Here is a 25,405-nt window from a genome sequence, read left to right as displayed (position 1 = left end):
TCAGCCTGGGCAACTTAGTGATTTAGTGAGAACTTGTCTCAAATTATAAAAAGCGTTTAAACAGGACTGGGGATGTAGCTCAGTGTGAAGACCCTGGCTTTAATCCCTAGTACTTAGAAAAAGAAAAAAAGGTGGGCGTGGTAGTGCACACCCATAGTCTCAGCACTCAGGAGGCTGAGGCAGGAGGATTGCCCCAAGTCCCAGGCCAGCCTGGACTACATAGCTAGATGCTGTCTTTAAAAAAAGGAGAGGGGGCCAGGGATTTAGCTCAGTGGTTTCGCTGCCTGCTGCCCAAGCACAAGGACCCAAGTTCGATCCCTAGTACCAAAAAATAAAATAAAAATAAAAACAAAAAAAGGAGAGGGATGGGGGTAGGGTGGGAGGAAGTTTCTCCTATTTTTCATTTCCTTTTCTGAAAATGACCAAAGAGATGCCTGTTTGTTGGTGTGTGATACTCTGGGAAGGATAACTTTTAAAAAACAAACTTTCTGGATTAGTTTTTATATTGATGATCTCTTATCATCAATACAATATGAATTCCAAATTAATGAATGGTGAGATGCTGAAAAATTCAGCAGCTTGTAGGTCCATTTGTAATAAATACTGAAGACTTTAGGGCCAGGGATTTAGCTCAGTGGTTTCGTTGCCTGCTGCGCAAGCGCAAGGACCCGAGTTCGATCCCCTGTACCAAAAAAAAAAAAAAAATTGAAGACTTTAGAAAAGAAATCAAAGCCAAGGGTGTTGGTGGAACCCTGTAATCCCAGCACTCTGGGAGGCTGAGGCAGGAGGATCGAAAGTTTGAGCCCTGCCTGGGCAATTTAGTGACTTAACGAGACTGTGTCTCAAAATAAAAAACAAAGAAGGGGTAGGGATGTATCAAAGGGTAAAGGCCCTGAGTTTAATCCCCATACTGTACTGCAAGAAAAAAATCAAATTAGGGAGTTTTGAGTTATTAATAGTATTTTAAATTTCATGTAGTAACAATAATTTTATTAACAAATAAGTTTCCCTGACATTTCTGTGATTAGAATTTCGTTTTGTTTCCATTAAGTTTATTGGTACACTTTAGGTACACAAAACAGTTACATTCATCACTGGGATCTTGTACCTTGACAGGATATATCTTGGTTCTTATTTTTTCCCCATTCCCCTGCCCTCCCTTCACCCTCTGTGATTAGAATTTGTTAAGGAAACCTTACTTTTCCCCTTGTGGCTTCAAAATCTCCACCTTGGCATTCATCGAGCCTCCTTGCCAGGTGTAGAGGAAGAAGGAAGAAAGTGGCAGGAAGTTGAATGTTACTCCCTCGCTCCTTCTCTGAGGCTCGAAGGGAGTCAGTGCTCCCTGAGATGGACCTACTCCCCACCCCAGGTGCCCATGGAGACAGCCTGCTGGATAACAGACTCCAGCACCCTCCAGGGCCAGCTGACTGCAGCCCAGTGCTATGGGGAAAGGGGCCTGTGCAGGGGTGCAGAATGTGTTTCTGTGGAGTTTCAGGCCAAAGCCCTGTCGCCATTTTGGTTTGTTTTGGTTTTTAGAGACAGGGTCTCACTATGTTGTCCAGGCTGCTCTTGAACTCACTAATGTAGCCCAGGTTGTCTTCGAATTCACAGTGATCCTCCTGCCTCAGCCTCCCAAGTTCTGGGATTGCAGGAGTGCACTACCACACTAAGCTTCCCACAGCCATTCTTGTAGGAAAGCATCCTCACTGTATTTATGAGCCTTGATGTGAAAACCAAGGCCTCCCGATGCTCAGGCCCTGTTCTCGGCCAGCACTGCCCTGTGTCTCCTCCCCATGGGGGAGGAAAAAGAGGATGGGCCTGGTGTCAAGACCCTAGAAAGCTCTGGCTTGGCTCTGACAAGGGCAAAGTGATCCTGGGGAAATTTCTCAGGCTGCCTTTGTGTAACCTTCCTCACCTTCCAAGTGATGGGTGGGGTTAGATAACACTCCAAGGGCCGTTGGGCTGGAGAATTCTGTTCCTTCCTTTGGACCTGGGCAGTCATTGAAAGATGGCAGAAAGGCGAAGCTTTCTCGGGCTCTTCTTCTGCAGGCCCCTCTGTGGTCAGCTTCCTGGGTCACTGTTGGCTCTTAGCTGGAGAGTATCTGTGCTCTGCCATCAGTGAGTTTCCTCCCAGAACAAGGAACATGTAGCAGATTCTTGAGGGAAAGATGACCCTGCAGAAATAACCACTGTGGGGCTGGGGATGGAACTCAGCAGTGAAGACTTTCCTAGTGCATGCAAAGTCCTGGGTTTGATCTCCAGTGTGGACACAAACAAAACCACCACCATGTTTTGAAAAACTAATCTGTGTCAAGCATACGCCAGGCATTTACATTCACTTTATTACTCAGCTCACAACAGCCTTTTGAGGGGAGCTTTTCTCCTTCAGGTGAGCAAAGGCACTGGGAGCGGTTAGGTAACTTTCAGTCTTAGGAAAGGTTACCTATGTCTCCTTCCCTAAACAAAGGTACACTGTCTAAGGCAGCACTTTTACAAAGGGGGAAAATGAAGTTGCTGAGATTTAGAGAATGCTCCAGGGTCTCCGCAGCTTGGAAGACCCAGCTGGTGCGACTTCTCCTCCACAGTGGTTTGTGTGGGGCTGACTAACGGGTTGAAGATCTGGCTAGATGCCTCCTAAGAAGTCTTCAGTCCTTGTTTTGTGGGCTTCTAGGATTTCAGCTCAGTATATCCTTCCAGAAAAGGATCGATGTCTGCTTTATTAAACTTGCCTGCACTTAGGCAAAGTGGGCTGTTTGTCCTCTGTAGGGTTTTGCTTTCAAGAGAAGGGGTGGGGGGAGTGAGTGAGCATGTGCAGAAGTTCATCACCTTGCTTTCCAGTTTCCAGGCAACCACGCAGGATTATAACAAGTCACATGATAGCACTGCTGCCAGGGAGAAGAGGAAAATGGAAAACTGTGCTATCTTGAGAAAGGGGCTGGGAATAAGCAAAGGGCTTTGGATTCTCCTCTAGAAATATGATCAACAAGTAGTCAAAGACCCATAGGCTCCAGAGGGCTTCCGGCTTCTCGGCTTCTCAGCAGTTGGCCCAACCTCCTGCTGGATGGAAAATGTCCCTCTAAATATGGAGTTGGGGGGAAGGGGACAGGGCAGGGGTGAGATGGCAGTGATGGTGATGGGGTCATTGGCCTAAGGTGACCCTAGCACCTGTTCCGGTTCCTGGAGGAGTTGATACTGAGAAGATGCAAACCAAAGAGGCCTCCCCAGTCCCTCCTTCCGCTGCTGCAGCCTGGGATAATAAGGGAGCAGAAGAGCCCTTTGGTTAAAACTCAGCCTGGGATGATTGCAGCTGCCTGGGGGGCAGCGAAGGGTCAGTGGGGACAAGTGGGAGGGGAGGAAAACCACCCACGAAGACTGAGTTTCCACTTCCTTTTCGAAAGCCTCCTCTTTCTGAACATTGTTTATTTTGATTCTGGGTGTTTTGATTTTTCTGTCTCCCCTCCCCCACGCCGTGTGTCTGGGTGTACGCGCACACCCCCACTGCTGTTTAGATTGTAGATGCTTCTATGGCAATTCATCTCCTCAGTCCACACTTTTGTTCCAGTAATAACACCCTCTGCGGGCCAAAAACTCCCAGGAACCACAGTGACAGTTAGCTGTTGCCACTCCTGGGGTCACAGAAAGGGGTGGGTGTGCCCTGGGTGAAGGATTCCCCTTAGCAGCTCGGAGCTGGAGGCTGGTGGCAGTCGTGAGCCATCCGCCTTCCTAGGATTCCGAAAGGCCAGACCCTTGGCCCACCCCAGTCTCCTCCTCACACCTAGCGGATGTCTCAAGGATGCATTATGGGAACACATTCGTTGTCTGGCTTTCCCACAAGGGACCATATTTCACAGCTTGGACCACTGGCCTCACTGGCCTGGCAAGGCAGCCCATGCGCACACACAGGCAGGCCTGGGGGAGGGGGCTGCCACTGCCCTGCTGCCTGGGCACTCAACAGTTGGGTAGTACAGCCTGTGAGAGCTCTCTAGTCCTAGTCCCTGGTCACATCCCACAGCCAGGGGCGAGGAGCAACGTCCTTGCTGCTTGCTTTTTCCCGGCAGATCATGGGTGGCATATATTCCTCTTTTCCTTTGGAAACCTACACAGTCAGCTTTCCTGCCTGGTCGAAAGGCTTAATAGTGGGCCTTCTCTGCATGCATAAAAGCTTGTTGTCCATTACGTTCAACAAGAAAGTGAAGGAAGAAAAAGTGAGTGGCACAGGAGAGCCAAAGGCCTGCACAGCTCCTGTGAGGCAAGAGGTGTGCCCTTACTTCGGGGATCCCTTTGGTTCACACTTTTTTGTTTTTTAAAAGGAAGAAAAGTTTATTAGGTCATCACATGAAGATCGTGCCATAGCAATAGACGAATAAATAAATAATGCCTTGAGTTTTGGCACATTTTCTTATTTTAAGGGAGAGGAAAAGGTTGTACCTTATAAACATTTTTGGTTGCACGTGGGGAGGAATTCAAGGGTGACAATGAAATGAATTTTCAATACATTAAAGCCGTGTGCTGAAGGGGGAAAAAGACATTCCATGTCTGTTTAATGTGTAACACATGGGCGGATGGGGCCTTTTGGAACTGAGTAATGGGCATGTAGTCCTTACAGAGAGGCGGTCCGCGTAGTGAGGCTTCTGACTGCTAGGCAAGCTCGAGAGCCAGGGTTAGATCTTTAGGAACTGAGGCATACTCACTCCAGCCTCTAGCACTCAGGCCTGGGCTGGCAGACTTACAGGCCCATCTCCGTACATCCACAAACTGGTCCGATACCGGTCCAAACTAAGATACCCGCGGGCCAGCGCCCACACGCATCCCGGCCCTCTTCTGCTCGGTGCCACTCAGCCAGTCAACCTCAGAGCTGAGACTTTCCCTACTAGGTCCTCCCAGCCCAAATTTTCAGGGAAACTTGAATACAAGTAGAAAAGTGTTTGATGATAGAAAAAAAAAAAATCTGCTTGCTTGCAGTTCTTGAGATGGCCAGATTGCTACAAGAAACTGTTGCATTCCTGAGCTGGAGAGGGCGAGGGCAGGCACCGGGAGGAGGCTAGAGCACAGAGGTCTGAGAACTTGAAAGACGAAATCAGAACTCCGCCCGGGAACGCCCGGGGGCCTCGGAAGAGGGTGCAAGGGGGCGAAGGAGGGCCGGGCAAGGGTTAACCCCGAGCGGAGCGTGCGGCGGGGGCGGGCCGGGGCGGGCACGGGGCGCTGTCCCTTTAAGGCGGGCGGCGCGGGCCGGCCGAGCGCCGCGGTGATTGGCGCGGCGGGATCACTGGCTCCCCGCGCCCGGCCCGGGGGAGTCGGCTGGAGCCGGCTGCGCTTTGATAAGGTCCTGGCAACTCAGTAACAGCCCGGACCGGGAATAAAAATAATCCCTCGCCGCCATGGACTTCGGGGCCGCCCGGCGGCCGAGGCGCCCGCCTCCCTCGCTGAACTCCCTGCTGTAAAAGGTGGGGGCTGCGGCGCGGCCCCGCGGAGCCGCTTCAGAGGGGGCTTCCCTCGGGCCGGGCCGGGCCGGGGTGCCCCGCGCGGGGCCGGGAGAGGCGCGGGCGCGGGAAGGGGCCCGACGGGGCCGGGCCGCGCGCAGGGGTGCGGGCCGGGCAGCCGCCGAGGGCGCTGGGCGCGGGGGGTGGCGGGGCGCGGCCGGCGCGTACCTCCCTTTCAGGACCGTGCGCTCGGCTCTCGCCTTTGAACTGCACAGTTAAATCCACAGCGCAGTTTTTGTTGGAAGCGCCCGGAGGACATTTGGTGCGCCCAGTGACTGCTGGAAACCGGACCGGTGTGGAGAGCCGGGCCGGGCGGGGGCGGGGGCGAGGCCCGCTCTGATCGCTGCAGAAAGGGGCGGCGGGGCGCGCCTCTGCCCTCACCCCGGCAGCGGGCTCGCTCTGATCCCCGAGCGTTGTTTCCCTCACCCTTTCCCCCGCCGCTCGATTCCCCATGTTCCCCGACGCCCGGGCCGGCCGGGGGGGCCCGGGGCTGCCGCTGCGAGCCAAGCCGGGGGCTGGGGCAGAGGCCCCGGCCGGGGCGCCTGGGAGGGCTCGGCGCGGAGCGAGCGCGCGGACCCACGGTGAGTGTGAGGCCGCGGCGGCCGGGCGGCCCGCGCGCTTTGATGTGCGGGGCGGCGCTTTGAAGTTGGCAGGCCGGCTATTTCGGGGCGCGCTCCGGGCGGGCGCGGAGGGGGAGCGGCGGGCGCGGCGCCCAGCGCTCCGGGGGACTTGGCCGGGCCGCCCGGCGCTCCCCGAGCCGGAACCCCCTGCCTAGCGCCGGGGTGGCCGGGAGCCCGGCGGGGCGACTTCTCCAGGTGGGGGCGGGGCGGAGAGTGGGCCAGACCCCCTCGGGGTCGCGACTCCAGGCTTGCGGACGTGAGTCGGGGTGTGTGCGCGGGACCGCCTGGGGAAGGTGGGATGAAAGAGTGGCGGCGCCCCCCGCTTGCCCTCCCCGCCTCTCCCCCGCCCCGACTCCCCTCCTTCTCTCCTCCTCCCCTCTCCCCTCCCAGCCACGGGTCCGCGCTCAGGGGCCCAGAGCACTGGCGGAGGCGCAGTCTGCGCGCAGGAACGGCCCGAGCCTTGGGCGCCCGTGTCCCTTGCGTCCCTCCTCCCGCCCGGACCCTGCTCCCCAGACCGCCCCGGCCCTTTTCTGGAGAGGCAGATATTCCGCTCGTCGCCATTTCGGGACGAGGCGGCTGCTTTCCGCGCTTCTGCGGGCACCGCTGCGAGCCGAGGCGCCGGGTCGGACCCCTGCCCGGGCTCAGGGCGCTGCTTGCGCGGTCCCGGCGCTCCGGCCCGGCGCTCCTTTCGCTGGGGCTCTGGAGGCGTTGAGTTGGATTTGGACCGGGGGACTGGGTCAGAGGGGCTCGAAGGAGATGAGAGCCCAGCCTTGGAGGCCTTCGTCTTCCAGGTAACGGGGCCGCCCCACCTCCCCTCCGCCTGGGTGCGCGGCGCTATCGCAGCCACGCCACTCCACGGGCCGCGTCACCCAGTCCGGCGGACTGAAGTCCCGGGCAGGGGCGGCGTGCACCCACCCCAGGCCCAGGGTCTGCGGCCTCTCGCCTGGAGCTGCACCGCATCCCCCGGCCCGCCCCTGCCCTCCTCAGTTTGATCCTTCAGTTCCAGGGCGATTGGCTTGTTTATGGGTTGGATGAGACTTTCCTTGCGGAAAACAAACAAAAAAAACAGGCTTGAGATCAATGGAGTTTGAAATTCTTGGCACAGGCAGTAGTAGCGTGAGAAGGCTTCTGATCCGGTTTTGTGGGATTCTCTCGGGGAGGTGGGTTGGGGGGCAGGGGCGGCCGGTCGAGGTTTCTCTGCTGTCGCAAAGTTTGAAGATCAGAGTCTCGACTGAGTGAGTTGGTTCCTGGTTTGGGGGAGCAGTGAAGGTATAGACTGAGCCGGATTCTTGGCTGGGTTGGACAGTAAGCAACATTTACATCTGGGACGGGGAGTGGGGGAAGCAATCTGGATCTAAGAATCGGGGAGCCCATCCCGCCCTTGCTGGGCAGGCTTCTTTCGGGCGAAGATCTTCAGAATTTTTAGGGGGTGGGAAGGGAGAGCGCACAAGGAGGGGGCGATGGGGGGAATGGGAACCAGATGCCTGAGAAGGGCATGTTTGGAGCTCGAGTTATCTGTGCACAGCCGAGACGGGAAATTTACCGAAATTGGTTTCACCTGCACCCAGCCTGGCGGCTGGAAGTGCGCCTCTTCGGAGTCGATGCTCTCAGGGGAGGGGGGCGCGCTAGGTTGTGCTGCGTGCGCCGGGCTGAGGCGGTTTTTGGAAGGTTGTGTCCTACACCTCCTGGTTCCTTCGGCCGCCCACCGCCCTCTGATTCCATCTCACCTTCCCCGCCCCTTCCCCATCCCCCATCCCTCAAAAAGTGTGCTGGGAGCTCAAATTTCGTCTTTGAAAAAGCAGCGTCAGATACTTGAGATGAGCACCTCGTGGATAGCTGGGTTGCTTGATTTGAATTTGAGGAGTTGAAAAGCCTGTTTACTTTCTTGCTTTGATGTTGGGTAGATCTGGTTTTGATTAGATCAATACCCTTTTCTCTCTCCCCACCTCCCCCCTTCCTTTTCTTTCCAGAGTGGAGGCTCAGATGAGCCCCTGCTGACTTGAGAGAGAAAGAGACCAGGCGGGGGTGCTGAGAGGAACTGGAAGAAGAAAACGAATTCCCAAACTGAAGAGCTCACTAACCATGAGTAGCGTGGTGTTGGTGACTCGCCTGCCGGATCCCAGCAGCAGCTTCCGAGAGGATGCGCCTCGGCCCCCAGTGCCCGGGGAAGAAGGGGAGACTCCTCCGTGCCAACCGGGAGCGGGCAAGGGCCAGGCCACTAAACCCATGCCTGTCTCCTCCAGCGCCAGGCGGAATGAAGATGGGTTGGGGGAGCCAGAGGGGCGGGCATCCCCCGATTCCCCGCTGACCAGGTGGACGAAGTCCTTGCACTCTTTGTTGGGAGACCAAGACGGTGCTTACCTCTTCCGGACCTTCCTGGAGAGGGAGAAATGTGTGGATACTTTAGACTTCTGGTTTGCCTGCAATGGGTTCAGGCAGATGAACCTGAAGGATACTAAAACTTTGCGAGTCGCCAAAGCAATCTACAAGAGGTACATCGAGAACAACAGCATTGTCTCCAAGCAGCTGAAACCTGCCACCAAGACCTACATAAGAGATGGCATCAAGAAGCAACAGATTGACTCCATCATGTTTGACCAGGCGCAGACCGAGATCCAGTCGGTGATGGAGGAAAATGCCTACCAGATGTTTTTGACTTCTGATATATACCTCGAATATGTAAGGAGTGGGGGAGAAAACACAGCCTACATGAGTAACTCGGGACTGGGGAGCCTAAAGGTGTTGTGCGGCTACCTCCCCACCTTGAATGAAGAAGAGGAGTGGACTTGTGCTGACTTCAAGTGCAAACTTTCACCTACTGTGGTTGGCTTGTCCAGCAAAACCCTGAGGGCCACAGTGGGTGTGAGGTCCCTGGAAACGGTTGAAAATGGATACAGGTAAGATTTTGGTAGGGGCTGGATGGGTGGGGCTTGCTGGATGGTCCTGACTTCACAGATGTTTCGAGTTAAGTAGGGTGGGTGGATGGACGGGTGGATGGACAGACGGATGGATGGATGGATGTGCTGCAGAGGCTCACGAAGGTCTATTGAGAGCTGGCACCGCTGGCCATGAATGCTTTGATCTTACTTTTTGTTGTTTAAAGGGGCCTGTGTGTGTGGAAGTGATGCACGCACAGCTAAATACTTGCAGTCTTGCCGTGCTAACTTCAAACAGTGGCAAACAGTATTCATTAATGTGGGTTACTTATTATCCTGGTCAAGAGTCTCCGAAGGGGTGATAGGGAGAAAGGACCTAGCAGCTTTTGATGCCTCTGAGTCACCAGACCCACTAAGCATTGGTTTGGGAAAGGGTCATTTCACCACTAGTCAGCAGAGAGTTGGAAGTAATGTGGCTGGGAGGCAGCTGGGTTGTGGTGAAGGCACAGGAAATAATGTGTGGACCCACTGAGGGGTAAGTGGGAGCTTTTGAACTTTTTGTGTTAAAGTAAGAGACAACAGTTGGCCTAATGACTGAGCTTGTGGTTCTCTTTGTAGAATTAGATATTTACCCAGCAAGAAACCCTTCTATCTCAGGGAAGGCCCTTCTACTGGGGAAGGCCAGTGACTTTCTTGAATGAAGGGCCCTTAGCCTTAGTGTCTGCTGGTCTGTTAATCCAGGTTTTAAAGGCTCTCGAGCCTGAGGTCAGACCTTAGTGGATTATTTGGTGGTGCTTTTGGAGAAGAGATCTTGGCCCAGGAGAACTAGGCTGTGGAGTACTTTCTTTTTTTGAGGCTTCAAAGACAAACAGTACTTTACAGAACAGCCAAGTCTTAAGATTCTTGACCTTTGCAGGCAACTTCAGACCTCCTGTTAGAATGAGTTTTACTAGTTCTTTGCCTCTCTCCACTTCCAAATACCCAAAAAGAGAATGCATTTTTTAATTCTAGTTTCTTGCCTATGACCTGCAGGGCTGGAGGCTGGAGGCCGGTGGTGGCACTTGATTGCTGTCCACTTGACTGCTGTCAGAATGGCTTATCTTGTTGTCCCAGAAGTGTTAGGGACCCAGGATGCAGTCTGATGGCCATCTCTAAAGACTTCCCTTTATCTGTAGGGTGTGGCTGCCACTGTCCCAAAGTAGGAACAGCAACTAGTTACTTGGATAGTTGATCTGCAGCTCCTTGAGTTGGGGTAGGTAGGTAGTTCTGAGCCTAGCAAGCCACGAGTTAGAGGTGACTTGAGTGTTGATTTGCTAGCAAGAAGGGGAAGTGCTGGTTTGCCAACCACCAGGGGGCGCACTTACAGCCTCGCAAGCCAGTTCACAGGCGCTCAGACATCTGGTCTATACCTAAATAAAACCGGGTTGGCTTCTGCAAGGAGACATAGGATCACATGAGGTAGTTGTTTTGGCGTCTTTAAGCTTATGGAGTCAGGCTGTTTTGGAGGAAGATTCGGGGTATGGCCTCTGCAGCAGGACAGTCCCTGGGCACCTGCCTCTATTCCCTGGGTCCATTATGAGGGCATGTGGGTAAACCTGCGGCTGGCCTCCTTGCCCTCCAGCTTGGCAGTTGCAGCTGACACTCCTTAAGGCCTGTGGTAAGCCTGCTTCTCTAGGGGCCTTCTGACAGTGGGGCCTCTGTCTCCTAGTGTCAGCCCCAGAGTGTCACCTTTGTGAATAGCAGTGTGTGGTTTGGAAGCCATCAGGAAGAAAGCGCTCCGCAGGCACCACTGGGCTGTGACTCCTCTCCTTGTAGGTGGGCAGTGGGGACCCAGCCTTGCTCCTCCTCCCTCTCTCATATCCCTTTATCTGGGATATGTATTACCAGCAGTAATATCTTGTCGGAGATTACTTTTGTGAAGCTTTTGAGATCCTGGAGGCTAGGGCAGAAGATCTTGTTTTCCAGTGCAGCCTTCTTGGTTGTGAACTGAGGGCACAGTTGATGTATAGAGATTGGAATTTTTCTTGACCTTGAGAATTCCCATACTAGATTCACGTGTGCTTTCTCCCACTGTTGGAATGAAGTATTTACCTGGACTGCATGAAGCTCATATGTATTGGGCACTGTGAAAGAATTTAAGACATACCTAGATGGTTTCATTTCATTTTAACATGCAAGATATTTGAGTGTGTATATAGTGTATAAGGAAATATCTTGAGTTATTCAAAGGCCTGGTTTCTATAGCTGCGGTCACCTTACTATGCCAGCTGAACTATTCCTGAACCCCACGTGCCCATCTGTAAAATGGGTGAGCACCACCCCTTCCATGTCGTAGAGTTGTTCTTAGGATCAAAATAATAAACTTGAGAGCCTTTTCTAAAGGGAAACATTTTTAAAAGATAAAAGTGTTACAATTAGTATAATGAATGATAATAATTGGGTAGGTTTAAAGAGCAAGAAGGTCAGCATATCACTTTTAAAGGGTAACTTGGGTTTTAGCTCATTTTTCATTGTAAAGTTTTAGGGTGTCTGCTTCCCATGTCTCCCCTTTCTGTACTTGTTGAATGTAGTCAGGTCTGTCTTTCCAGCTGGTTCTTGTCATGCAGGGGTCCCATCTGATTCCGGTTTAAGCCTGCCCCGCCCTTCCCCATTCATGGCTGCACAAGGCACCTGAGTAGAGGATGGACGTAGTAAGGTAGTAAGTGCCTGTAGGGAAGTGAGTGAGACAGAAAACCTGCGCCCTGCTCAGGCTTCTTCTCCTCAGCTGTTGAGTTGTCCTAGCAGCCGGATGCCCGGGGCACTGCCTGGCCTTCCAGGCCCTGTTTACCTTGGACACTCAAAGGAGCCTCATTTTTAATGACTTGTTTGTGTCCTTACTGATTTGGTGTCGGGTTTAATATAAATAGTTGGGACGGAAGAGCAGGAATTATCCTCAGAAGGAAGGGCCCTGGTTTGCGAGTGGTTGAGTGGGATGCCTGGGCTTTTGATGACCTCTATAAATAACCGAGACCAAAAGTGAGCTGTTGGTAGAAGCACGTGTAAGAGCCCAGCACAAGCACATGCGCAGTGTTGAGGTATGTGTGGAGGGGCTGCGGGCACCGGTGCCCAGCCCAGCCTTTATTTTGGGAAGGAAGATACAGCGGTGGGCGCACAGAGCACTCCCCGTGCCCTTTTCTTTCTTCCCGGGCCCTGGGCTGGTCTCATCTGCCTCTCATCTAGCTCTGTACTCTGGCCGCACTTAAAATCCAACAGGCCCAGCAGGTGGCCCTCTGCTGGCTCCACGTGCTTCCTGGTCTCTGAAAGAACTGGCTAATGGGGCCCATTTTTGTGAGAAGCCCTGGGAAGCAAGCTTAGTTTCAGCTGTCAAATAATATGATGCCATAGCACAGATAAGCTGGGAGCAAGCAGTAGCCAGCAAAGAGAGGTTAAAGCTTTGACGAAATGAAGTCAGTTGGCCTAGACACACTTGCCAAACTTCGGCTGGTTCCCAAAGGCACTGACCTCTCGCTGTCCACCCCTTCATCTTGTCTTCAGCATGCGGCTGAAGAGGGTGTTACCTTTGGAGCAGTGACCTTGTGAGTAAGTTGTCAGAGGCTCTTGGGAAGCCCGAAGCCCAGCCCAGAAGCAAGTCATTGTTTGTTGCACTGTCGGCAGAGGGGCCTCAGAAGGATGCCCCTTGGGTGGGGTCTCTTGGCTCCTCTCTGCAGGGAGCCTTTGCTCTGGGGCGTGGGAGGGCAGCAGCTGCAACATCCTAGCAGAATAAGAGATAAGAAGCTAGGGTGTGGGAGGCTGAGGCAGGAGGATCCTAAGTTTCGGGCTGGCCTGAACTGTGTCATGAGACACTGTCTCGGAAAACCAAGGGATAAAAAGAAAAAGTAAGAGTGGGCCAGCCACACATTTTCTTCTTCCCTTGAGGTCCCAGGAGCTTCTGCTACCTGCCAGCTGACAACCCTTTGTGTCCTGAGGTGGCAGACAGGCCTGTGGGTGCACACCCAGCCCAGAGTGCACCTCCCAGGCCTCGGCTCTGCAGGAATGCAGAATCCCCCCAGCAACCGGGAACGCGACAGTCCTGAGGAAGTGATCAGAACATCTGGGTACAATTACTGCAGCATGGTAGAGTTTCTTTTCCTTTTTTTTTTTTTGTTAAAGTAATCACAAGAAAACAGCTCTGATCCATTTTCTTAAAATTAATATGCTTTTGAGACAGTTCTGGGTGCCTCGAAATTGAGTTTCTGTCTCTTCCCACAACCCTGCCTCCTTCCTCTGCCTCATTTTGTTAAGATTGTGCTTTATTACAGTCAGCTGAGTTAAGAGCAGTATATTCCACTTTTAATTACTGGTCACACAGTAGCCCTCTATTTCGGAAGTGGAGGCAGCGCAGTTTATTTTGGGATCCACGTGTGAAAGAACCCGTGTGACACTGCGAGTGCACTCCTGGGTTTTGAGTTAGGTGTTTTTTTTGTTGGGGAGGAAGGGCTTTCTGTGGAGTCATTTTCTCCCCGTGGAGGCTGAAGTACAAGTCTTACATCTGAGACATTGTTGATGTGTTAATACCACCAAGATAGAAAGACTGAGGGGATGGAAACAGCGTTTGAATGCTATTTAAGGCTGCTTTGGCTTTTTTGATCTGGCACTATGCCTCTTTTAAAACTTCTCAGAGACTGTTTGATGGATCTAGGTCTTTGAAGAAGGCTCAAGCAAATGTTGAGCTCCTGCCACGTGCCACCAAATACTTCTGGTGTGGGAGATCCATATGTGAAGATGGGTCTGACCCTTCGTGGACTGTACAGTGGTGCTTAGCACATGCACCAGTGCTGTCTTGATATAAACACAAGAGGAATGGGTAGCATACTCGAGGAAACAGGAGCTCTCCTTTTTTTGTTGGTGGTTGTTTCTGGAGGGTATTACTGTGATACCCTCAGTTACAGGGCCCTGTCTGGGCCCGGGGGAGGAGGAATATGGTGCACGTGGCTATGTCTGAACTGCACATACTCTAGGTGGGTGCTGCACACCTAGGGAGCCTGTGATATGGCCCAGCTAGCTGACAGGTAAGCTGGCACCTGCTCTCAAGCCTCTGACTTCTGGTTCCTACCAGGATTGTACAGAAGCCCTTTTGCCCACCTGCTTTGAGTCAGCTGCCCTATCCAGGCCGCCTAGAAGGCTATTTTAAAGACTTGAAAAATTGCCTGATCTCTCTCCGTCACTCCAGTCCCTGGATCTTCGCTGACCATTTGGAAACCCTTTCTTCTTTCTGACTTGTAAAGCCACTTCTCCTGTTCTGTGCCTGGTGGCCATGGTGAGCAGGGAGCGAACCTCCTCAACTGAGTTCTTCCCCTACTAGGAGGCTGCTTTTACTGATTCATCCCTCCACCTTCTCAGCTCCAGAAAAATCACCTGCCCTCCTCCTGTGTTCTCAGTACTCCCCCATGTCCATTCTCTGGAAACCTCAGAGGACACAGAGAGGACGACTAGGCATGAAGATCTTTAACCATTCTCATCAAATCTTCACAGAAAGTTCCAGGAGGGGGCAAAATGTCCTGCCTCTACGGATAGAATAGGGCCAGTATCCTGGGGCAGTTCAGTCACCTGGCAGGAAGTCTTCTGTGATTCATGTGCAACACTTTAGGTGGCACCTTCCGGCTGATTCTGCATGCCTGTGTAACATTTCTGAGGTCCAGCTTTCTGCCCTAGCCTAGTGCAGACCAGAATCAGGGTCCCAGCTAAGGTCCAGCTGCTCTGGCTGAGTTGCCAGTGGGACAGTCTTGACAAGGCCCTTGGCTTACTTGGGGCTGGTAGGGAGCATTCAAGGAGGTGATAGGGCAGCAGCTGCTCCCTGAGCCCCTACTGTGTGTCAGCCCTGTTCTTGGTGCGGGTGTACAACAGCGATGAAAAGAAAGACATTGTCCCCAGGGAGCAAGGCACCACGTGGACACCAAGGGTTCAGTCTGTGTCTGCTCTTGATTTTTATTACCCTTTTTGGGGGGTGGTAGTGGTAGTAATGAGGATAGAAGCCAAGAGTCTTGCACATGCTAGCTAAGCACCATACCACTGAGCTATATCCCCAGTCCTCTGTTTTGAAGGAGGGCACTGGTTTAGACATTTGCAGGGTTCATCCTGGTGACCTCAGCTAGAGCAAAAGCTCCTCACAGATAGGGTCTGGCTCTTTCACTGTCCCATCCCCACTGTCCCCCTTGAGAGGCTCCCACCAAATGGGACAGCAACTTCCCATGGGCTCCCTGTTTGCATTCATCCCTCCTTCCAGTCCAGCCTGTTGGCTCCCCTGGCCCCATGTGCTGCTGAGGCCTCTTGCTTCCCTCACCCTGCCCCCAGCCTTGTCCTGTTAAGACAGACTCTGGTTTTACACTAAAGGCCCACTTCTTTGTCCCCTGTCCCAGTCTTCTTAGCCTGACTAGTTTGAGTCCTAGTCTCCCTAGTCTGGGGAGAGCTTTTCTCTGGCTTTCCTGGTGTCATCTTGAATTCCTGCTTATACCACATGGTGTACCTCACCCCCAGCTGTCCCTTCTAGAAACCTGCACTCTATCATCTTGTGTCGTGTGTCGTATTCTAGAAGACCTTCCTAAAACTTTGCATTAGGAGGCAGAAAGAAAGGTGGAATGAAAGCCGGATGGATCCATGCCATGCCCACCAGTTCCAGCTGTGCTACCCAGGCAGGGGCTGTACTCGGACTGTATGGGCCTCATCTGAGAGGTGGGCACAGCACAGTGCTCTCTTCCCGGGCTGATGTGTGTCATCTTGTGGACCGATGATAACAACATGCGTACCTCTCACATCGTGGTCATATGCTCACCCAGGCCCCGAGTGTCAGGAGACTGGAGCCTGGGGCTGCAGACACCCCAGAGCTCAGCATAGTGGGGGATACATGTGAATAGGAGCTCAGAGAACACATACAGAGGACTGACTGGGACCTTTCATGGGTCCTTCTCATCTGCCTGGCCCAGGGCTATGTAGTTCAGCTGCTTTGGCCTGTAGACTCTGTTCTTTTCTGAGCATTTTCTCTCTCCTCCCGTTGATTTCTTTGCTGCCTCCTTAGCCTGAGTGGCCCAGTGGAGTGGCTTGGGGGCTCTGAACAAGGCCTCCTGCAATTTCAGGCTGGAACCCATCTCCCCTCCCCCTACTGAACTCCCTGGCTGGTGACACAAGAGGAATGCGACCCAGCAGGAGACAGGCACACTGCTTGTTCTGGGAGGAGATCAAGGGAGCAGAATGGGGACCCAGAGGCCAATGAGACAAAAGGGCTGGAGACCCCCAGAGGAGGGGCCTGGGCCTGCCTTTGAAACAGCTGTGCTGCTCATTTCAGCCCTGGGTAAGGAAGGCCGGGGTGGGGGAAGGGGCATGGCAGAGGCCCTGCAATAGGCTGGGCCGAGAACCTTAAACATTGTCTTGAGCTCTCCTGTCCTGTCTGCAGCTCAGTGTGGGCGCAGTGCCAAAGTGAGACAGTTACACCATGACTGTGGTTGTTTGCGTCTCTGGACTTGGCTGACAAACCTGAGACAGGGATGTTTTGGGGCCCCGGACTGGATTCTCGTCAGGCTTGCACATGGAGGCAGGGAGGGGAAAGACACTCCATCATGTCACTGTTGCCACTGCCACGGACTTGCTGTGCTCCTTCACCTCATGTTCTCCCTTCCTAGAGCAGGGCGTGTTTCTTCCCTGTGAGTGTATTTAGGACTCAAGGGTTCCCTGGGCTGTCTCTGGAATATTAGCCCTCGCCCAGCCTCCTCTGGGGGCAGGAGAAGCCAGCTCGACTTCTGCCCAGGGAGAGTCAGTGGTTAGCGGGCCTCCCTTCTGTGACCTTTGCTTTCTGCCCAGGCTTGCAGCTGGACTGGGCATCAGGGTGGCATGGAACAGATGCAGGATTGCACCCTTGGTTGTTCTGAGGTCGCGTGGCAAACTGGGTTTCTGGCGAGGGTCCATGACCACACTCCTATCGTCTCCTCTCACAGGTCCTTCAAGAGAAGCGATCCCGTTAACCCGTATCATGTAGGTTCTGGCTACGCCTTTGCACCAGCCACCAGCGCCAATGACAGTGAGATATCCAGCGATGCACTGACCGATGACTCCATGTCCATGACAGACAGTAGCGTGTAAGTATCTGGTGTCCCCTCCATGTGTATGACTGGGAGTGTGACTCACCAGGGCACCTGGGCAGAACTGTCACATCCTCACCTGGCTTTGTAAATCCCATCTGTGTTGAGTGTGGACGTTTGTTTGGGATAAGGGAGTGACGTGATAGCCTGGCTAGTGTTAAGCTGATAGCCTTGAAGAGGAACGTTGGGGTGGTGCCTTAACAGAAGAAAACCAAAGTCCGGCAGTAGGTTAAGATGACTATGGATTTCTTGAGTTTAAAAAACCATCTGCCGGTTGTCCCCTTGGGAACAGTTGCTTGGTTGGTCTTTGAACCTGGGTATCCAGTGTGCATGCAGAACCAACAGGTGGGACACAGGGTGACATCAGAAGGGTTTGTGTTTAGGAGCTCATTGTCTGTGGAGGAAAAGGCATTGAAGGTGGGCATCAGAAAGTCACATATCTTTAAAGGACCACTGTGTACTTCACCTACATGGAAACGTCTCAGTGGACATCATTTGGTTTAATAAATGTTGGCGGAACATCAACTCTGTGTCAGATGCTAAGGACCCTGACTAGGAGCTCTCTCCAGAGTAGTGCCTGACACTGGATCTTTTGTAGATGGATGGCTCTGATTTTTGAAAGCCATCAAAGTCATTGAGGTGGTGTGATGGAGTCAGTAGATCATCAGGTTAAATCATTTGATTCTTAGGTCATGGGAAATCAAGTTGAGCTCTCCAAATGGAGAGCAGCAGTTCTCATGGATCACTTAGGGGTGTGTATGTGTATGTGGTGGCCTGAGAAACCCTGTTTCCTGCCAACCTTTGAGGTTTTGATTCAGGAGACTTGGGGTGGGGCCTGGGCACAGTGCAGTTCTCAAGTCTTTTCACTCAGTGAGACTCACCATTCCTGAAATGGCCTTTGAAGGCTTGCTTTTCAACAAATGTTTTGCAGTCAGACTTTTGCCTGCTAAGTGAACAATACTGAAAGGCAACCCCACTGAATGGTGTAAGTTCTGGCACACTTATTTAGACTTTGTTCCTTTTAGCCTCCTAAAACTGGACCATCTATTCTTCTCATTTGTTTGAGACTATCTAGTTTCTATTGGCCACTGTCCTTGGCCTGTGGCATGGGACCAATTGGAAGGGTAAGTCGATGAAGTTAGCTTGGGACTTTGCTATTGATTTTCTGGTGGTTTTTATTGAATTTTATTCAAATTCCCCTGTTAATAAAGGCCAAGGGAACCTTAAGTTGAAAAGTTCCATTTTAACAAAAGAATACCAGCCTGGCATTAGTGAAAACACAGCACAGGTGACCACCTTTCATTTGCTGTGGAGGAATAAAAAGTTTCAGAGAAGTAGGTTTTCATATTGACTGAATCTTTTTTAAAGTATCTGTGCTTGAAAAAAATTATTCTTTGAACATACGTTCTCTTTTTTCCCTTCCTTCCATCCTTTTGTGTGTGTTGTGGAGGGGATGCTGGGCATTGAACTAGGGCCTTCACAGTGAGCTGCCTCCCTGACTCTTTTTATTTTGAGACAGGGTCTTGCTAAGTTGCCCAGACTGGGCTAGAACTTGGAATCCTCCTGCCTCAGCTTCCCAGAGTGCTGGGATTACAGGTGCGCACCACCATGCCCAGCTGAACATATTTTTAAAAATACATTTTGCTGGGCCGGGGATTTAGCTCAGTGGTTTCGCTGCCTGCTGTGCAAGCGCAAGGACCCGAGTTCAATCCCTGGTACAAAAAAAAAAAAAAATACATTTTGTTCTGTTTTTACTGAATCAGACAAGGCATGGTTTATTTCTTCATAACTGAAAAAAATTAATAGAAGGCTTGTTTCCATACTGCCTTGTAGTTCATAGGCTATGTGGTTGTGCAGAGCTATCTGCCCTGTATCTGTTGCCTACCCCCACTCTTTAAATAGTTTTTATCTTAATCATTCTACCTGCTGTCTTTTTTTTTTTTTTTTTTCTGCTATCTGTGTCCTTGCTTCTATCAAACATCACTCTGCATTTATTAATTTGTGGCCTGCATGGGCATCTTAGTGCTACATGTAAAGAGGTGGAATTGAATGGAGGCATTGAGTGAATCTCCTAAGTCCAACGCAGTTTACTTAAGACTGTGAGGCTTCTGGGTAGATTTCTTAGAGACTGTTTTTGGCTTGCTTCCTGGTCCTTGGCTGTGTTTCATTCCCCATCACTGAGGTGTTATTTTGGGTTCATGATGAGATAACTTGGGTGTGGTCCCCATACTTCATTCGATCCCGCAAGACCCAGTCAAAAAGGTAGACAGTTACTGGTGACTTTGACACACAAGGAAGGAACGTCCTGTGCGTCCCTAGCCCTTACAGCAAAGGTAGATCTCAGACCAGTTTAGGTGTGGGCCCCCTGCCCGTTGCCCCCTGCCTGTTACTTGCTGTGTCTTCCCCCTACACATTAATAGGACCAGTTGCTCAGGAGACCTCTGAGCCACTTGGGTTTCTTTTTTTCATTAGTTATAAGAATGCTTTCTGTTTTTGAAGACTGGGGAAAAGTAAGGGGGAGGACATCCTGACTCCCTGTTTACTCCTCTTTTACCCCCCGCCCAGAAGGAAAGTGTTATCAATTTCATTTAAAACTGACTTTAAAGCTCTCACTCCTTCCCCTTTTATCCCTTGGTAGACTTGAAGCGCAGGGAAGCCACTTTCAGGTCTTGGAAAGGTTTGACAGCTACTAGGTAGCAAGGGGCAGTATAAAGATCATTAAAGTCCACTGTAATACAGAGACAGAAGCTGGGCCTGGTGGTGCGCACCTACAATCCCAACACTGAGAGGCTGAGGCAGGAGGATCACAAGTTCAAGGCCGGCCTTAGCAACTTAGCAGGGACGTTAGCAACTTAGTGAAAGCCTGTCTCAAAGAGAAGGGCAGGGGGCGTAGCTCAGTGGAAAGACCCTGGGTTCAATCCCGAGTACCAACCAAGACCAAAACTGACCCCCTTTCCCCCAAAAGAACCACGATAGGAAAGGGCAGATACCTCGTTTAGTACCTTTCTCTGGGGCACGGCAGATACCTCGGGCTCCTGCTGGCAGAACCCCCAGGTGGTAGAGCTGCCTCAGATTGGCAGTGAGTAAACCAGGGAGCCAGGAGAAAGCTGGTGGTGTTGGCTGTGATTTTCCTGGCAGTGCTGTGCGGCTTGGAGCCCGAGGCAGTCAGGTGGGCAGGCTGGCAGGGTCAGTGTCACCGTCGCACCCACCTGGGCGTGTTTACAGCGGCTGGGAGTGCAGTTGGCATCAGCGAGAGGGATCACCCATTTGTGGGGGTCGTGCCTCATGCTACCTGTGGTGTGGACGAAAGCGTCTCCAAAACCTGGAGCCCACGAGGTGGGGGCTTGCTGACACAGGCTCCCGTGGGGCTCAGACTGCCATCAGCTGCCAGGCACAGGGTCCCTGTGGCCTCTCCACTTTCTTGCCAAGCAGACTTGGCAGCTTGGGGTGATGCTAGGCGCTTTCTGGCCCGTTGGCCCTGGGTGTGTGTGATCTGCCCTGTATTGACGGTCACCCGGGATTCCCAGGGCTGGGATTAGACCCCTCTTCAGAGCTCTGCCAATTGTGGGCCTCGTGCAGATGAGAGCGCCAAGAGAGAAATAAAGTGTGCAGGGGATGAAAAGCTGAGCTGAATCGCTTTCAGCCCATTGTTCATCCGGGGAAGCTTAGAGGGGATAAGAGGGTAGCAGGCCCCTTTGAAATTTCCTTGAACAAGTGAATAGGAGCGCCCCATAAAGCATGAAAAGAGCCCTGGCTGTTTCTCCTCATCACAATGGCCAGCGTAGGCTGTGAGGGGCTGGGGAGTGGGGCTGGCCGCCCTGCTGGGAGTTGGGAGGGGACAGGGCTGGGGAAGGGGGAGAGGGGGTCACAGGCAGCCTTCAATAGACTCCAGAAGGTTGGAGTTCATTAGACACAAGCCTAGGGAAGCAATCGTCTCATTTGCGACAGAACCAATTAAGTCCCGGGGCCCTTGCAAGAGGCCTGGGTAGGTGGGGCAGGGCTGGCCTGTACTTGGTTATTCCAAGGAGCCGCACGCCAGGGCCTGGATGTGCAGAGCAGGCAGGGGCTTTAAAGAAATCCTTGCTGTCTCCCATAGCCCGCTGCTGACTTCTGTTTCCCTGCTAAGTAAAAAGCCCTGTTGAAGATGGCTGGGGATTTGAATCTCCATTACGAGCCTCTGAGAAGGCTGCTTTATGACCCTGTTACTCTCAAACGTGCATTTTCAGAAGGAATGGCGTTTTAATCTTTTTTTTTTTTTCTGAAAGTTAACTGCCAGACTTCCGGCAAAATCCAAAACCAATCCTTAAGCATGGTGGAGGCAGAAGCAGGAGTATGGGGCCATTCCAGGCTATCAGGCTCAGGAGGATGGGGCCCAGGGGCCAAGAACATGAGAAGCAGCGGGTGCCTTGCCGCCAAGTGGAAGCCTGGGAGTGAGAAATGGCAGGAACTGGAAAAGCCAAGCTGACGGCACGGGAATTTCTCTGTCTTGTCCTTTTGAACAGAGCTGCAGAGATCCTCCAGTCAGGATCGGCTACCTTTGTAGGTTGCTTCTGCTCTGAGTGTCTCCGCATCTGCAGAAGATTTCTTCCTGTTCCATGCAGGGGGTGGCATGGGTTGTTTTTATTTATTTATTTATTTTTATTTCCTTATATCTTATTTATGGGGCCTTGCTCTGGACGCCGGGGAATACATCTGAGTGAACTTCAAATATTACCTTATCTTACAAACCAGGCTTTTGATGTTGGCTTGTGATCAGAGGCTGCCTCAGAGTGACTGTCAAATGCAGATGTGTGTGGCTGCACATGCGCAGGACCCTACTATTTCAAAACCTCCGGAAAAATGACATTCAGGTTAGGTCAGGCCTGGCGGAGTCAAAAGGCTAACCTAATTGGCTTGGCTTAAATGGCATCTAAGTGGAGTCCACACTTCAAAATCAGTGCTCCCCAGAAACAGCTGGCCCTGGCAGTGGGCTCGTTAGCTAAAATGTTTATAATTAAAGGAGACTATAGAGGGACCAAAACTCTGGCGCTCTTCAGCTCACAGTTTTGAGCAGCCAGGAAACTGATCATAGACTTCTAGAGCCTGAATAAAAGAAAGAAGAGAGGCCTCCTTTTGGCATGAGGGGCTGTTTTGGAAGAAGATTCTTGGCAGGGGGGAATTAAAGCCACATTTCCTTAAAGGCGCCTATAAACCTCTTTGATCCTCTCCAGGCTGAATTCTCCCCTTGCTGCTCTGGCCACAAGTTGCCTTTCCTCAGTTGGATCCTTTACCTTCCCTGTGTGCCACGGGGCGGTGGCGGGGGGGCGGGGTGCTTATGAAGCCATTTTTTCATCTGGCCCTCACTCTGGCTGTCACTGCTCCTTATACTGTACCTCTGTTCTTTATTTTCTTTTTTCTACCTTGTATAAAGAAAGCAGGAAAGGTATAAACTCCTTACCACTGATTTCTGAGGAGAAAGGAAGGAGAAAAGAATGAAGCCTACTGGTGGAAACTTCAGGGTAGAGTCTTGGAGGAGTCAGATGGGGGATTCTCCTAGACCTCTTGAACCTATGTGACTTGTGCCATGGTAGGGTCCGTGAGGTGTTTGACTCTTGCCTCCCCACAGTTGTCAAGGAGACAAGAAAAGCAGAGCTCTCTGGAGTGTCTGCAAGGGACCCAGTCAGGAGAGTATTGTGGTCATTGTCTTGCATCCTTGGGGCAGCAGAGACAGATCAGCGGGAGACCCAGTCTGTGGGATCCCTACGGCTTGGCACTCCCAGCCAGCATGTACTGAGCGATGGGGGAGGACTTCCCCACATTTCTGGTTTGTCCTTTTAGAATGTCAGGTGGAGCTTGGGAAATGGCACCTCTCTCTTCAGACCAGCAGGAAGCCTGGCTCCTCTGGTTAGGGCTGGGGATGACATCTGAAAATGGGGACTTTGAGGGTAGGGTGCTGAGTCAGGACACCTCTTCTGAAGACCGGAAGTGGCTTAGACTTGGATCTTGGACTGGAATCCTGGATTTCACTGTGACTGACTATTATTGAGTGTTCCTGGTCATTAAATAATGTGGTTCACGAAGGCTCTTGTGAGAATGAAGCCTGATGTCATATCAGATGTCTAAGCCAGCATCCCGCCCACAGTGGGTACTTGGGTGGTGGGCGCTGGTGGCTTCGGGTTGGAATCCCTTGCCTTAGGTGGGATTTCGTTGCTGCACAGGCCAGGTGTGCTCAGGAGAGAGAATCCAGTTTTCTCCTGTGTCCAGTCAGCTATCCCAAGGTGAGAACACTGAGTTTTGATAAGTCACCTTTAGGCAGTGGTGTAAATTGCTAGACTTGGAACCTCATATCCTTCTTGTTCCGCCTTTAAGAGCCTGGTTAGCTGCCAGGTCCCACTGAACGGGAGGCTGGCTGCCCAGGAGACCTGTTTCACATGGGCACTGGTCAGATGGCCGGCCCCTTTCCACGTGCTCGCTCTCTCTGCTCCCATCTCTGCTTTCTCCGGGGCAGGACACTCTCTCTTCTCCCCACTCCCTGAACCTCTCAGTGTGATTGTCTTTCACGCAGTCTTCAGCCAAGGTTTGGCTCACATAGATTGGTTTGTTGCTCCACTGGAGTCTTTGTTGTCTCCTTGGTGGCTCTTTTGTTCTAGGTCATCAGACTCCCGGAAAATGCAGCCACTTAGGACTCTAGGCCATCACCAGTAAGGACCTACGGGTCAACCAGCTACTCCTGGCTGCTCCCTTGATATCTTTAGGCACTGTTGACTGTCACTGCTGATGAGCCAGAGGTGCTTTTCTCCCTTTCACCCTGTGCTGAACACAACACCAGGAACTCGAGACATCCAAACACCTAATTTCAATATTTACAGCCTCAGAGTGGGGTCCACTGTGGGAATGTTTGAATGTTGGGGCTTTGTAAATCGTATCAGTGGGAAAGAGTCACACTTTGACCATTCTGCTGCTTTCAAGAAAGAAATTATTTTTTAAAGATTATACCAATTCCAGGTCACTTTACAGTGAATGGTAGCTGAAATGTAGGCTTTCTTTAAAAAAAAAAAAAGTCTTGCTAATTTTTTTTGCCTGTGGTCTCCTCTGTGTAATCCAGGCTGGCTTTGAACTTGTTACGTGACCAAGACTGGTCTTGAACCCATGGCCACCTGCCTCGCCCTCCCGAGTACTGGGACTGCAGGCCTCAACCCCATGCCCAGCTTTTGCTAATGTTGTTGTTTGTCTTTTTTAAAAAATAGAATGATGGACATAGGGGCCCGTTAAGCTGCAGGTCTTTGTCCAAGCCCCACTTCGGAAGGATTTCATTGAACCCCCTCCCCGTCTGATTTACTTTGCAGTGATGGGGATTGAATTACAAAGCACTGAGCTACACCCCTACCCTTTTCTATTTTTTTGACACAGGGTCTTGCTAAGTTGCCTAGGCTGGGCTTGAGCTTTAGATCTTCTTGCATCAGCCTCCCAGAATGTTGGGATTGTAGGCATATATAACCACTCTTACCCCACACGCTCATCCGCTCCACACACTAACATTAGAACTCCCCCATTCCTAGTGACTCCCTCCTGCTTCCCTGCTTTTTTTTTTTTAATCATAGTACTTACCACCTTCTAAATATCTTTTGCTCGTTGCCTGTGCCACCCCTTTAAATTAACTTCCTAAAAACGATGGAATTTTTAACTCCTTTATCCACTGCCCTTTTACCTAGTGCCTAGAATAAGCCTGGCACATAGTAGGTACTTGTATATTTTAAGGACTTGTGCAGAGTACTGCATAGGAGCGGCTTTCTCTTTATGCCCACATTGGTCCTGTCTTTGCTAATTCATTGATTGAGGGTGGTAATATTTGGAGCCAAATGAAACCTCCATAGCATGATTTTATAAAAAGAAATTTGGAAAGGGTCAAGAGGTTGGCTATTGGAAAGAATGCATACCTTCACTTATGCCTGGTCAGACCCCTGTGGGTTTGGTTCCCACCCCTACAACCTTTTGCCATGGTGTGCTCTGAGGCACTGTTTTCCTAGTGGCACTTGGCAGTGATAACAGACTACAAAAATACAGGCATCTTCACCCTGTATTTGGCTGGTTGGAGTGCAACCATTTTAGGACAATAGCCAGAGAGATAGTTCCAGCCTCTTTCCAAGTGGCTTCTGCATCTGAGAGGGAGGGGAGCCAGGTCTTCAGAGATGGTTGATGGGCAGAATTGGAGGTTGCTTTGGCAGTGGCATCTTGGATGGGTCCATCTTTGTGAGGACTGTGGTTGCATCTGGAGATGTGTGGCTCACTAACGCGGAAACATGTGGCTGCCCTACCAGTAGTAGGGTCTTGGGGTGGCCGAT

General features: G+C 51.7%; 2 protein-coding genes across 2 annotated transcripts in view; both read left to right on the top strand.

Annotated features, from left to right (window-relative positions):
• Positions 1-8,190, top strand: part of Cep112 (centrosomal protein 112) — a 655,204-nt gene extending 647,014 nt beyond the window's left edge. The window contains exon 28 of the transcript XR_015450293.1: positions 8,071-8,190. The gene's annotated coding sequence lies outside the window, so the exon portion shown is untranslated. The remainder of the gene's footprint in view (positions 1-8,070) is intronic.
• Positions 8,183-25,405, top strand: part of Axin2 (axin 2) — a 28,775-nt gene continuing 11,552 nt past the window's right edge. Inside the window, exons 1-2 of the mRNA XM_013067630.3 lie at positions 8,183-8,997; positions 16,941-17,081. Of these exons, the coding sequence (XP_012923084.1) occupies positions 8,183-8,997; positions 16,941-17,081 (956 nt within the window). The remainder of the gene's footprint in view (positions 8,998-16,940; positions 17,082-25,405) is intronic.

This window comes from Heterocephalus glaber, unplaced genomic scaffold, assembly GCF_053883595.1.
Source record: "Heterocephalus glaber isolate CG9 unplaced genomic scaffold, H.glaber_assembly_v1.0 deba00000937, whole genome shotgun sequence".
Taxonomy (NCBI): Eukaryota; Metazoa; Chordata; class Mammalia; order Rodentia; family Bathyergidae; genus Heterocephalus; species Heterocephalus glaber.
This window is presented reverse-complemented; position numbering and strand designations above follow the sequence as displayed.